Consider the following 12,663-nt stretch of genomic DNA (forward strand, 5'->3'; position numbering starts at 1 on the left):
TGGTGACTGTTTGTTTAGGATGCTCCTGACCAGTACTGTCTTTTTCTTCCTGCAGTCTGCACTCCTTAATCCCAGGGGAGCAAGCCGCCGATGAGTCGCCCGGGACCGCCCCTCTGTACCATTCCGGTTATCCGGCCGTGTTCACTTTAAGGACGCGGCCACATGATCGATTGTTGATGTTTTGTTGCCGTCGGTGCACTCCCTGGCTACACGGAGGGAGGAGCCTCGCGTCAACCGGCAAACCATCAGAGTTTCCGCTGCTCCTGCCGGGTCTGTTTGCACATGGCCATTCGCACAAGGCGGCAGCCGGCCGCAGCTCAGCCTCCCTCAGATCAGCATGTCGGGAGGGCGGCCGAGGACTGAAGCAGCAGACCTCCACAGCCTGTTCGCTGACGCCGGTCGTCTCATCTGTTGAACTGGATCAGATGGACCCCTGGTGTGTCCCAGGGGATTGCTGGATCGCTGTCCCGTCAGAGCTGATGCAGAGGAGCTGAGATCACAGCTGCCCTTCCAACGGAAAGGGAGGTGTTACCCCCCCCCCCGCCCCGAGTTCCAAACGCCCTGCGGTTTCTTTTCCATCAGTGCCAGGCTCCCTTGGAGAAAACCTACAAAGCCATTCGAGCTGGAAATCCGATCCCGGTGAGTCACTAGGCGTATCCATTGGAAAGGAGACAGGGGGAGAACTCAGTGGGCTGAGACATTTCTGCGGGCACCGGGGCCTGCCAGAAGGGAGTGGGCTACAGCCAGATCAGAGGTGCGGTGATCTAAGGCCACCCTTGCGTTGTCTTTGGTGTCTCCAGAGCTGTCTGCAAAGGGCCTTGTTCCCGCCTGTGCCAGGCTGCTGCCCCCCATGTGCCTGCCCTCTCGGAGGAGAAATGAAGCAGGGATGAACACTGCCGATGGAGGATGGGCACCTTCGCCCCAGAAGCTGGATCCTGGCCGGGCCGGGGGGCCGGGGCCGCTCGCCCGGTCTCTGCATGCTCTGCCGCTCGTGGCCACGGTGTTTGTCTGGCTGGCCACGGGCACCACCATGTCCAGCCTGAACAAGTGGATCTTTGCCATCCACAATTTCCGCTACCCGGTGCTGCTCTCCTCCCTGCACATGCTGACGGCCGTGGTGGTGGGCAGACCCCTGGCCAGGCTCCGGGACGGCGAGACCGGGGACCCCGCCCTCAGCCCTGAAGCCAAGGTGAGGGTTTTCCTGCTGAGCATGACCTTCTGCGCCAGCGTGGCCTTTGGGAACTTGGGCCTGAACTACGTCCAGCTGGACTTTGCGCAGATGGTCTATACCACCACGCCCCTCTTCACCCTGACCCTCTCCAAGGTGCTGCTGGGCAAACGCCACCACCCGCTGCAGTACGCGGCGATGGGGCCCATCTGCTTGGGAGCCTCCCTGAGCATCATCGGGGAGGTGCATTTCGATCAAGCCGGCTGCTGCTTCCTCTTTGCTGCTACTTTCCTCCGCGGACTGAAGTCCATACAGCAAAGTAAGTCGCTTTCAGGGCTGCATGTATGCCACGTTGCTGGAGAAATATGAAATGTGCCTAGGCATCTTAGCTCTCTTCATTTTATCTTTTTTAAGTTTCTAGGCCTCATGAGTGCTGAGATATACTTAAAACTGTGTGGGCGAAAAGTATGTCTTGGGAACAAGATTCCCAGTGATGAAGGGTGAGGCTTGGGTGATCTGTTTACATCCCTGCCTTCTCCATTGATTACACTGTGAAGAAATCATGTAAATTAAGTCTGTCTGCATAATTACTCTTTATTTTGCATAAAGTTGTAGTTCCTCCTTGGGGAGCAGAAGTGTTACATCTCACCAGTTCCAGTGATTGAATCCAATTGGATTTATTTGTTCCATTCATATGCTAAATGTTAAAGCGTTGAATAGAGTATATCGGAATGCTAGATCTTTGCATGGCGAGTTTCAGTGGGAAGGGTTTCATCTTTAGCCAGACTATTGTCTTGGAAATGGAAAGGCCTTGTTTCAACTTGAGTGTGTTGGGAGGGAGAGAGAGAGAGAGAGAGAGAGAGAGAGAGAGAGAGAGAGAGAGAGAAACTTAGACAACAACAACACTCCAGTGCGCTCTGGCAGAAGGAGGGAACAGCACAGAGACCAGCCAGATGAATTAAAAAGCCTCTTAACAGCAATAAAGCAGAGTGGGTCCTTGGATACACCCTTAAAGAAGCTTTTCGGTTGGACCAAACTCACTGTGCCCTTATTCATGCAATTAGCAAATGCATAACTAAAGAAGAAGAAGATGGGTGCACGCAGGCAATCCAGATCAGTGCTGTGGTGGCAGCAGGAACTTTAGCCCGACCGAGTCCTGATCCAGATGAGCTCTCCATCTTACCTGCGATTTACTCATCAAACTACCAAAAACATTCACGAAATTGCTAGGTGTGTGAATAGAGGCATAAGGGCTATATTCCTGGTGAGAGAGGGCTGCTTTGCCCCTTTTCATCCTACCTTCACAGGAGTTGGGGCACAGACATCCAGTCCTGCCTCTGGTTATTGTCCCTCTTCAAAAAAAATGGGGGTGAAATTTAGGGTGCTTCCAGCCATCAGCTTTCTCAGCGATGTCACTGGGTTTTTTTGCAAGTTGCTGATGCGCTAGTCCTCATGAGGTACAGTTCTTGGCCAGAGGAGCATTGGGGATGGGGACCAGCCAGCAAAGGGGGGGAGAAAACACACACTCTCCCTTTGATGTCTGATATCCACTCAAGTTCTGGCTGTCTTGGTCTCACCAATGGGGCAAAGAGCAGCCCCTCTTATGAAACACCCCCACGTACCAAATGTGGAAGCAATAATAACGTCAGGAAGTCATGGCTGATCTAGCAGCCCACGTCTCCATTTTCTTTGGTAAGGCTCAACTAATTTTATTTTTTCTGTCTCAATTCATCAATCAATCTTGATTCAGAAGCTTCTCTCTCTCTCTCTCTCTCTCTCGTGTGTGTGTGTGTGTGTGTGAGAGAGAGAGAGAGAGAGAGAGAGAGAGAGAGAGAGAGAGAGAGAATCTCTCTATCCACATGGACCTGGTTGTTTCAGCCAGACTAGTGATGGGAATCCTTCATCAGTTGCTGAAAGTATCCATACGGTACAGACCAATATTAACCTTAGATGCCACTTTAACTGTCATGGCCTCCTCTGAAGGAGCCTGGGAATTGTAGTGTGAAGCTCCTAGGCATTCTCTGTTCGAGATCCCTAGTGAGATCCCTGATTAGATATCCTCACAGGACTACAGTGAGGAAAAGGGAAGGATTCCTTTAAATGGTTTAGGTCCATAGTGTAGCCGTCACTTGAGCTTCCTTCCGTTCAGAATTTCACCTACCAGGGGATCCTGATATTATTAGTGCCATCCCTTATCCTGAGGTAAAGGAGGGGTACGTGAGCCTCCATTGTTTCTGGGAGCCATTATCATCTTGTGGCAACCTCTGGAATGAACGGAATAAGAGAGTGAGGGCTGTTATACATTGACAACTGACTATAAACAGTAACCCCCACCCGCCCACCCATGTGCTCCTGAAAGTGTTCAAACACCCCCTTTCAAAGATCCTCCCCTCCTTTCTACATCCTCAGCACTGGGTTCCAATTGGACTTCTTCTGACACCCATGTCTCCTCCACAGGTACGCTGCTGCAGGAAGAGCGCCTGGACCCTCTGACGCTGCTGTGCCTCACTTCCTTGCCCAGCTTCTGCATCCTCTTTGCGGCGGCGCTGGTGCTGGAGGTCGGTCCCGCCTGGGACGGCACCCTGGCCTATGGTGGGAGCCTCTGGGCCTGTCTGCTGCTGAGCTGCCTCGGCTCGGTGCTGTACAACCTGGCCAGTTTCTCCGTCATCTCGCTGACCTCCGCCCTCACCATCCATGTCCTGGGAAACTTCAACGTCGTGGGCAACCTGCTTCTCTCCCATTTGCTCTTTGGGAGCCACCTGACATTGCTGGGTTACGCGGGCGTCGCGCTCACCCTTTCGGGGGTCTTCCTGTATCATCACTGTGAGCGCATTGCTGCCTACTGGCGCTCGCGGGCCAGCCGAGCCAAGGAAGAATGAGGCAGGACTCTGTCGGCCCTGAGAGGTGGTTGGAGCGGTTCCCACTGCCGTCTGTATATCACAGCAGGCCTTTTGGTCTGTTGGGTGAAGGCGCAGCGATGCTCATCAAGGTCAACTGGCGGAAAAGTTTTGGGAAGGCGTCTCCTCCCCAGATAATTAAACCCCAAGTTGCCCCAAGTTGTTCCGCAAAATGGGGAAGAGCTATCCTAGGGCCCCAGGAAGCATCTCTGCTCCTTGCTGGGGGTTATGGGGTGAGCTGCATATTTGAATTCTTCCCCAGATTTCTAAAATAAATCCTGCCAGCGTAGGAGACGGTCCAACCACGCAGCCTCTGAGTGGCAGAAGAGATGCCTAGCACAGCCGTTCCCAATCTGGTGCTCTCCAGATGTGTTGGACTGCAATGCCCGTCGTTCCCATCCACCATAGCCGTTGGCTGGGTATGATAGGAGTTGCAGTTCAACACATCTGGAGAGCACCAGGTTGGGGAAAGGTATCCTAGCAGCTCTCTCTGGCACCAACTGCCATTGCTCCTAGGTTAAGGGCTATAAATATTTGGAAAGTTAGTTTGGATTATGGAAAAGTAAGTGGCGAAGAAGAGGCTTTTGACGTCTTAGTCAAATTGTTCTTCCTGGAGTGGCAGTAGCTAAACCCTGTGCAGGGTTGACATGGGCTGCTGCTGCTCTTTCATAGAAGGGTCCTGGCACTAAGCTAGTGCGTGGGGCATTTTCTTTTTAAAAATGACTTTGGGAATTGGGTGTGTTGTATTTTACCTCTGACATTTGCAAGCCACACGGCTGTGCCAATTCTTGTGTTAGTCCCTGCCTGGCCCCCGGCTTGTAAGGCAGCCTGAAGGCATTGTAGTGTTGATGACCACGAAAGGAAAGTGGCATGGAGTTCCCCTTTTCCTTAGACGGAGCTCCCACGCACACATCCCATTCAATCCCACTGTACTTGGCATGTAGAACAGCCCCAGTAGGTCGATGAAGGGTTGCTCACCCAGGGAAAGGGTGGGTCGGTTTCTGTTCATTACTGCCAGCCGGTGTGGCGGAGGGTAGTGCAATTGTATCTTACTTTTTTTTCGCTATTGCCCTCTGCTGGATGGAGTAACTTAGGCGTCTGCATGTGCGTGCACATCTGTGGTGCAGTTGTGCACACAGCCATTGCTGTCCTTTGATGGATGGTGTATGGTCACCCACTGGGATGGATATTACTTTGCTCTGCAGGACAGAGCATAGCAGCCCCATGGACCGTGTTTGTGTGAGTGCGTGTGTGCGTGTGAGAGAGAGTGAGCACAATTGCTTATGAGTACTCGGGTGCTTCCAGATGGGAGTGGGATCTTCGCGCTAACCCTTGGAAGGCTCTGTGCCGTTATTCTGTCTTTTCTTCCTTCATGGATTTTCTGCAGTGGAAAAAAAAGATGGAAGAAATGTTGGGGAAAACATAGGACAGTTATGAGTGGAAGACCACAATGTCTCAAGACCCTTTAAAATTCCATGAATGAGGGAGGGAGTCTGCACAATAAAAGCCTCATCTGGAAGCACCCCCCACATCCGTTATTATTTTCATATCCTGAAGTTAATATATAAAGCGCCTGCCTTGGGTGCTCATTTGCTATTTTATTTCAATAGATGGAGTAAATCATATTTAAGGCCTGTGTGATGCATTATGAAGTGCATTTTCCCCACAGATGTGTTTACAGCCATCCTCTTAAAAATGGCGTTCATTAAACCCACAATAGTGGGTGTGCGTGGTCAGTATTGTCCTCCACAGAGTGAAATAATATTGGAGGCAGAGAGTGTACAGCCCATTTTTAAGTAGTAAGGGCCAATTTGCACATGCACATAAAATCTCATGGCACAGAATTCCTTGAACCCGACCATTTCAGACTGTGGGGGTGAGGCTGCACATGTGAATTCCCTTCGCCCTATTAAAGAATACTCCTGGTTTTGTACATGTAGGGAGATGTTTTCATCAGGAGAGAGAGATTTCAGTGCTGCAGTTTTGAAATGGAATCCTGTGTTGTGATTTATATGCAAGTTTAGATTGATTCTCAGTCACTCCTGCCGAAGTTTATTCTCATTTCCCCCCTTTAATGGTGCTGGTTGGTCTGTTTCACACATTACCTTTTCCCCACATGGGTTAACGTCTGGAAGAAGTACAAGTGTCAGCTCACTGTCATTATGATGAAGTTTACTTGACATTCAGTTCTTCATGCTTATAGAAGATGGAGCCAACTGGTGAAACGCTGTGGATGTATGCATTTCCATACTAGTGCATAGGAGGAAAGTTAATGACTGAATCAGTCTAGATTGGAATCAGTCCAGTTTAGCCAGAATCAGTCCCATTTGAAATTAAGGGCTGTTAGCTAAGCCCATGTTTGGAAGTAAACCGATGAATAAGATTGCCAGTTCCAACAGCACTGGGTACACAGGGCCAAACATTTTTTGCCAGAATGTAAGTCTTTTTTTTTTTAACAATAATGTGCTGGTGATTGGGGGAAGGGTTTGAATTGGGGTCAGCCCTAGACACTTTTATGGCTGAGGTGAACATCCAAAGAGCACCCCTTTCTGTCCATTAATACAATGCATAAGGACATTCCTCGGTGCAATTCTCGCTGAAATGGGATGAGGAATTTCACAATAGTATTTGGATAAGCCAAAGGATCAGGTGCATCTGCTGTCTACTCTCTTGCCTATAATGGCACCCAAAATGTGCTGGCTGAGGCAGCTGCCCTGTCTTCTGGAAAAAGGGACGATGATTTGCCAGGACCTTGAAACTGGTGTAGGAGAAGATTTTTAAAAAACCTCAGCTCTGATGAGGAACACGCTGTTGCTTCTAGGCTCCTCGGGTGTGTCTAGAAAGGAGGCAGCAACATCACCATGTATGAAACCTTACCTGAAAATTTGCCTCCCTTATCTTAAGGATCCGCAAGATTTCTAGAGTGGGAGTTGAGGCCTGTGTAACTAGTTCCCTTATCCCTAGTTGTCCATAAAGCACAAAGTGTTCTGTGATGTAGTTGTTAGGATCAAGGAGATCAGCCCACTGTCTGACTTTAAACCAGGTCACTCTGTTGGACATAATGATCATGGCTACATAAACCATGGTTTCAGATCCTGGTTAGTGAACTGTCATGAAGCTGTAATTTCCTGTTTTAGATGTAATGAGAAATCGTGGTTTACTTTAACCAGGATTGGAATACTGAAGCGGAGAGGGGAAGAGCATATAGGCCTTCATTAACCCTGGTTTATGAAGCTGAGATAATTATGTCTGAACTAAACTCTCTCTTTCAGCTGTCAACCTCACAGAGTTGTTGGGAGGATAAAGGTGGGCAGAGAACCATGTATCCCACCTTGCGCTCCTTGGAGGAAAGGTGTAATAGAAATGAAATAAATAAAATTACCGCTTGGAAACTTTTCCAAGGGAAAAATTTCCCTTTTCCCTTGGAAAAGGGAACCGAGGCAGCAGAGGCTTCACCATCACTAGTAGCACGTGGGTTCTGGTGCTTTTTCGCTTGCACAGGGCTGGACTTTTCTAGGATTGCATCCAGCCTGTTTTTTAATTGATGCTTCCATCGTTACCACTTCTACCCCTTTCTTTAAGCCATGCACAATCCTGGCAGTAATACAATAGTTCAGCCAGCCAAAAACTCACAAACCCAAGAGCTTGGCGGTTTATTTTGCGAACTGTACATGTCATGCCATTTGCTACAAGATGCAGGCAACGCCGGTGGCTATGCCCAGCTGAACCTCTGTCGTAACAAGAGCACAACGAGGCCGGGCCAGCATCTCCGATTGCATTTGCCCTTCGAATAAAGCTCTATTTTTGTCTTAGTTGAGTGTTGTGTCCTTGAATGACCTCAGTGGGAGGGGAGGGGAAGGAAGGGGGGAATATATGACGCAGGAGGACACCCCTGTGTCTATCGCTGATCCTTTGCAAAAAAAAAAAAACCACACAGAAGGGAAGTATCTAGAAACAGCCGGTGTTTCAAGGGAAGATTGAGAAAATTGATGAAGGATAATTCCCAAAGGTATTTGCTTCACACACACACACCGCCAAAGAAAGCAGGCAAAAGCTGGCTTTGTTATTCCTGCCCATCACAGCCAGTTGCTATGGCAACCGCTAGTTGGCAGAGCTGCCCATGGTTTCTAGCAGCCTGGAGCAAACTCAAGTTGAGGCTTTTCGGCCTAAACGGTGTAATGATGTATGCCATGCGCTGTAGGGAATTAAAGAACACAAAACCGGTCTAACGGACACAGAGTGGTGGGGCTTCTTTTTGGGTTTTTGCTTTTTAAAATCAAATTTTGGCAGACAGCACAACACTGACTAATTCAAAAACAAGATGCTGTGCTCAGTGAAACAGGAACAAAAATCCCTTAGTGAGTAAGCAAGACACCACAACCCGGACGGGCTGCTTCCTTTAAAAAAAGATTGACCTTGCTCCCCTCCCCTTTAGCAGCACCATTTGTAGTGCTGTGAGGAATGAAGAATTTTGACCCTGGGTGGCCCATTTTTACTGGTCCTAACTCATCTATCTTTAACAGCAGACTGACATGTACAAGTTAAGATGACAAGCTTGGCATGACATGGAAAGTCAGGTAAAACTTCACTTGCTATCAGGCAGCTGTTAAAGAGAACAAAATGGGCCACCCTGGCCAAAGTTCCTCATTTCTCACTGCACACCATTTCAAATATGTGCTGGATATAAATATGTATTTATTGATTGCATTTTTATACCGCTCAGTAGGCCTGCCAATCTTTAATATGCCTCGGCTCATGTACTGTTTAACTTCCCTTTGAGCTGCAGATGTTTATTTGGTGGTAAAAAGTCTCTCTGCGCTCTGAAAACGTTTTGCCCGTTGACTGATGTCTGCAGATCACGCTGCGGTGAAAAGCACAGAAGCAGCATTGACTATTTTAGAGGAGTCAGCTGGCAACCTAATATATCAGCCGTGATAGGGTGACCATATGAAAAGGAGGCCAGGGCTCCTGTATCTTTAACAGATGCAGAGAAAAGGGAATTTCAGCAGGTGTCATTTGTATATATGGAGAACCTGGTGAAATTCCCTCTTCAGCACAACAGTTAAAGCTGCAGGTGCCCTGCCCTCTTTTAAATCTAGTCACTCTAGTATAGCTCCTGCAGCTTTAACTGTTGTGATGAAGATTTCACCAGGTTCTCCATATATACAAATGATACCTGCTGAAATTCCCTTTTCTATACAACTGTTAAAGATACAGGAGCCCGGTCCTCCTTTTCATAGGGTCACCCTAGCCGTGCATGAGAAACAAGCTCATGCATAAACATCCATATGCACAAGCAGACCTTGTTTTCTATAGAAGAAAACAGCCTTCCCTAACATGGTGCCCTCCAGATGTGTTGGACTACAAATTCCATCACCCTCAGCCTGCAAACAACTGGGAATGATGAGAGTTGTAGTCTGGGGAGCATCCAATTGAGGAAGGCAGGAATAAGCAAAGAAGTTTGAGGAACAGATTTCTCTTGCTTTTAAACTGGTTTTGCTTGTTTTCTCATGGGCTTGTGACTAAAGGACTTGACCACTGGCTATATATTTGAGCTAAAGGAGGCAGAGAAGTAGGGACTTGCCCAAAGCCACAGGGTGAGTCTATGGCAGTGGTGAACTCTGTTTTTCCAGCTTGAAGCCCAGCTCTTTAATGGCTGCACCCCAATGTTCAACTAGATCATCCAGGAAAGCGCTGCTGCCTTTCCCGTGTTAATTACAGACCGGCTTGTTCTTTAATTGACTAGGTTTTTCCATGCAGTCAGATCTGCATCTTTCTGATTCCTCAGCAAGAGGCCCAGAGAAGGAATCTGTTTTGCTTACCCTAACCCTTCCCCCTTAATTTGGATTAACAAGATTACACCCTGCTGGCATGATGCTGCCAGAGCTGCACTTTTCATTGCACAGGGAACATTGTGTTCTAGGGTTCCCCATCCCCCCCACCTCAAGCAAGGGCCCGGTGTCTTTAACGCTATAATTATGGCACAAAATCCACTAGAAATGTCTCCTTCATCTTTGCATTTTAGGTCAAGAAACACCACGCATGTCTGCTATGTGGCTGGTAATGGCCCAGAACACTACCGGTGGGGGACGGGGACATGGGACAAGGACCCTAGCAAATGAACTAGTGCAGGGCATCCTCATTGCAGCTGAAAGCTGAACCTGTTGAACTTCTGCCTCACACAGCAACGGAAGTCACACATGGGGAAAAGTTGGCACCACGAACAAACAAATACGACACTGCTGCACCAGCCCAAATATCTTTGTTCTTATTTACTTGCATCATGTATTTACTTACTGCATTACTTGTGTTTCAGGGCGAGGACTCCCAAGGCGGCCCTACAATGGAACATTTAAAACGATACAATAAAACTACAGAATGTATGACTAAAATAGCAGCAAAAAGAGAGAAATAAAAACCAGCCTCCTTGGCTGCATTTTTTCTAAACATAACAGACCTGACCATCTTAGGTGTTTCCTAATTTGGAAATAATTTTACTTGCTTATCTCTGTGCCTTTTCTGTAGGACTAAAGTCTGAGTTATTAAAGGCAGTGTAAACACGCCAAAACTCTAGTCCAGCTTTTGGTGTTTAGGTTGCCACCTTTTCATTCTGGACCTGCTTCTGTGCTTTTAAAAACAGACTGACAGAAAGCAATTAAAGGTGCAATCCTATGCATGTTTAGACAAAAAAGGCCTACAATTCCCAGCATGCCCTAGTCAGCACACAGGCCTTTTTTCCCAGGGTGACCCTATTTTGGAAACCAAAAAGGAGGACAACATGGTCAGCCCCCAAGGGGGCGTGCCCACCCGAACATAGCCTTGGTCACATGTCTGATTTTACAGCACATATTAAAGACAAATCTGTTCTACATAACATCTTAATGTTAAAATCACTGAACTAAAGAACAGGTGAAACATTTAATGTATCTGAAATTAACTTCACTCACTCCTACGTTTGTAGCTTTTGCTGTACTTCGAAGCTTTTGCTATACTCTGTGTGATACATTCTCCCCTTCCCTCAAATATCCTTTCTGACTGTATCCTCACTCGTTACAAGCTGCTGCTGCTGTTAATGGGGTTTGCTACTGGCCGGCCGGATAGCTGGCTTTTTTATTTTCAAATTTCATTTTTTTTAAGAAAAACTTGTGTATGATTGTCACAAGGTTCTCTACTCTAACATTAGGGCGGGTGTTGTGGCAGTGAACACTACTTTGCCCATTCACACTTCTCACTTATATACATTAGCTTCTCAGGGCTTGTGTGTCGGCACCACTTCGCACATCCAGACTTTGAACTCCTGTCTCCTTCCTGCACAAACATGCGACTCTGAGACCCTCTTCCTAATGCCCTACGTTGCATGCCAGCACCATGGGGCTAAGTTACAAGAGATGGCTCTGGGTTGTCTGTGCAGCCTGTGTTGTCTCTCACTCTAAGTCATTGCAGACAAACCAAAGCCTCCAGCCTCAAACAATCTCTCTCTCTCTCTCCCCCAAAGTCTCCCAATGGTCCAGCTAGGCTGCACACTTGTGGCTTGGGACATTGCTTATTGCAGGTTATTGCTTAGTCATGTCTGGTGACTACTACTTCTCCTTCTCCTTCTCCTTCTCATTGTTGTTGTTGTTGTTGTTGTTGTTGTTGTTATTATTATTATTATTATTATTATTATTATTATTATAATCCCACTTTTTGCCCAATACCTTAAAAACTTCAGCCACCAGCCACCTGCACCTCCTCTCCTCTTGCACAACCACTCAACTCTGATGCACTCTTAAAACACTCTGGGTGGCAAGCCAGCCTCAGGGCCAAGCTATAGGTGCATCTGGATTGCCTTCAGCCTCTCTCTGCTTTATGCCAACCAGCCAACATCTCCAGCTTGAAATAATCCCCCACCCCCTCTCTCTGCCAAAGTCTCCCAACGGTCCAGCCAGGCTGTGCACTTGTACCCTGTGGCTGGGGGTAGGGTGACAGCTTATAGCTTGGTCGCATCTGGTGACTCTTGTTTTTTAAAAAAACTCCAACGCCAGCCACCTCTGCCTGCACCAACACTGGACTCTGAGACACTCTTAAAAAGACTCTGTGTGGCACAGCAGCCTCTCAGGGCTCAGCTACAGCCATCTCTGAGTTGTGTCTTCAGTCCAACTCTGTCTCTAAGAGATATGACAGCCAGCCAAAACTGCAATCTATCTATTTTTCACTGACATGCACTTCAAATGTTCTGCATTGCATCCCAGCAGTGCAGTCGGAGCCTAGCTCACAAGTGTACAAAGTGAAGTGGAAGGGAAGCGGTTGCATCTCTTTATCTTTAAAAATGACAGTTTTAAAAATAATAATTTTAAAACCTCAATTTAAAAAAATATATCTAAAAACCAATGGATCTGTTTCAAATTTGGTACAGCTAAACCCCTTCCTAAAAGCTATCATGGTGCCAAGTTTCATCTCTTTATCTTTAAAAATGGTTTTAAAAATAATTTTAAAACTTCAATTTTTAAAAGAATCCTAAAAAATCAACGGATCAACAGGTCTGTTTCAAATTTGGTATGGCTAAAGCACTGCCTAAGAGCTACAATTATGCCAAGTTTCACATCTTTGTCTTTAAAA

At 47.5% G+C, this 12,663-nt stretch overlaps 1 protein-coding gene across 1 annotated transcript; it reads left to right on the forward strand.

The window, feature by feature from the left end:
- Positions 1 to 766: 766 nt before the first annotated feature.
- SLC35E4 (solute carrier family 35 member E4) lies at positions 767 to 4,066 on the forward strand. Its single transcript, XM_063143892.1, has 2 exons — positions 767 to 1,487; positions 3,626 to 4,066. The coding sequence occupies exons 1-2, from the start codon at positions 851 to 853 to the stop codon at positions 4,045 to 4,047; spliced, it is 1,059 nt and encodes a 352-aa protein (XP_062999962.1). The 5' UTR covers positions 767 to 850; the 3' UTR covers positions 4,048 to 4,066.
- Positions 4,067 to 12,663: the final 8,597 nt, after the last annotated feature.

Source organism: Elgaria multicarinata, chromosome 18 (assembly GCF_023053635.1).
Source record: "Elgaria multicarinata webbii isolate HBS135686 ecotype San Diego chromosome 18, rElgMul1.1.pri, whole genome shotgun sequence".
NCBI classification, from domain to species: Eukaryota; Metazoa; Chordata; class Lepidosauria; order Squamata; family Anguidae; genus Elgaria; species Elgaria multicarinata.

What these genes read in the sequence shown, in the direction of transcription:
- SLC35E4 (XM_063143892.1), top strand. Translation starts at nt 851, where the DNA reads ATGTGCCTGCCCTCTCGGAGGAGAAATGAAGCAGGGATGAACACTGCC. An exon ending in ACTGAAGTCCATACAGCAAA is followed by an intron (nt 1,488 to 3,625) that starts GTAAGTCGCTTT and finishes TCTCCTCCACAG; the next exon opens with GTACGCTGCTGCAGGAAGAG.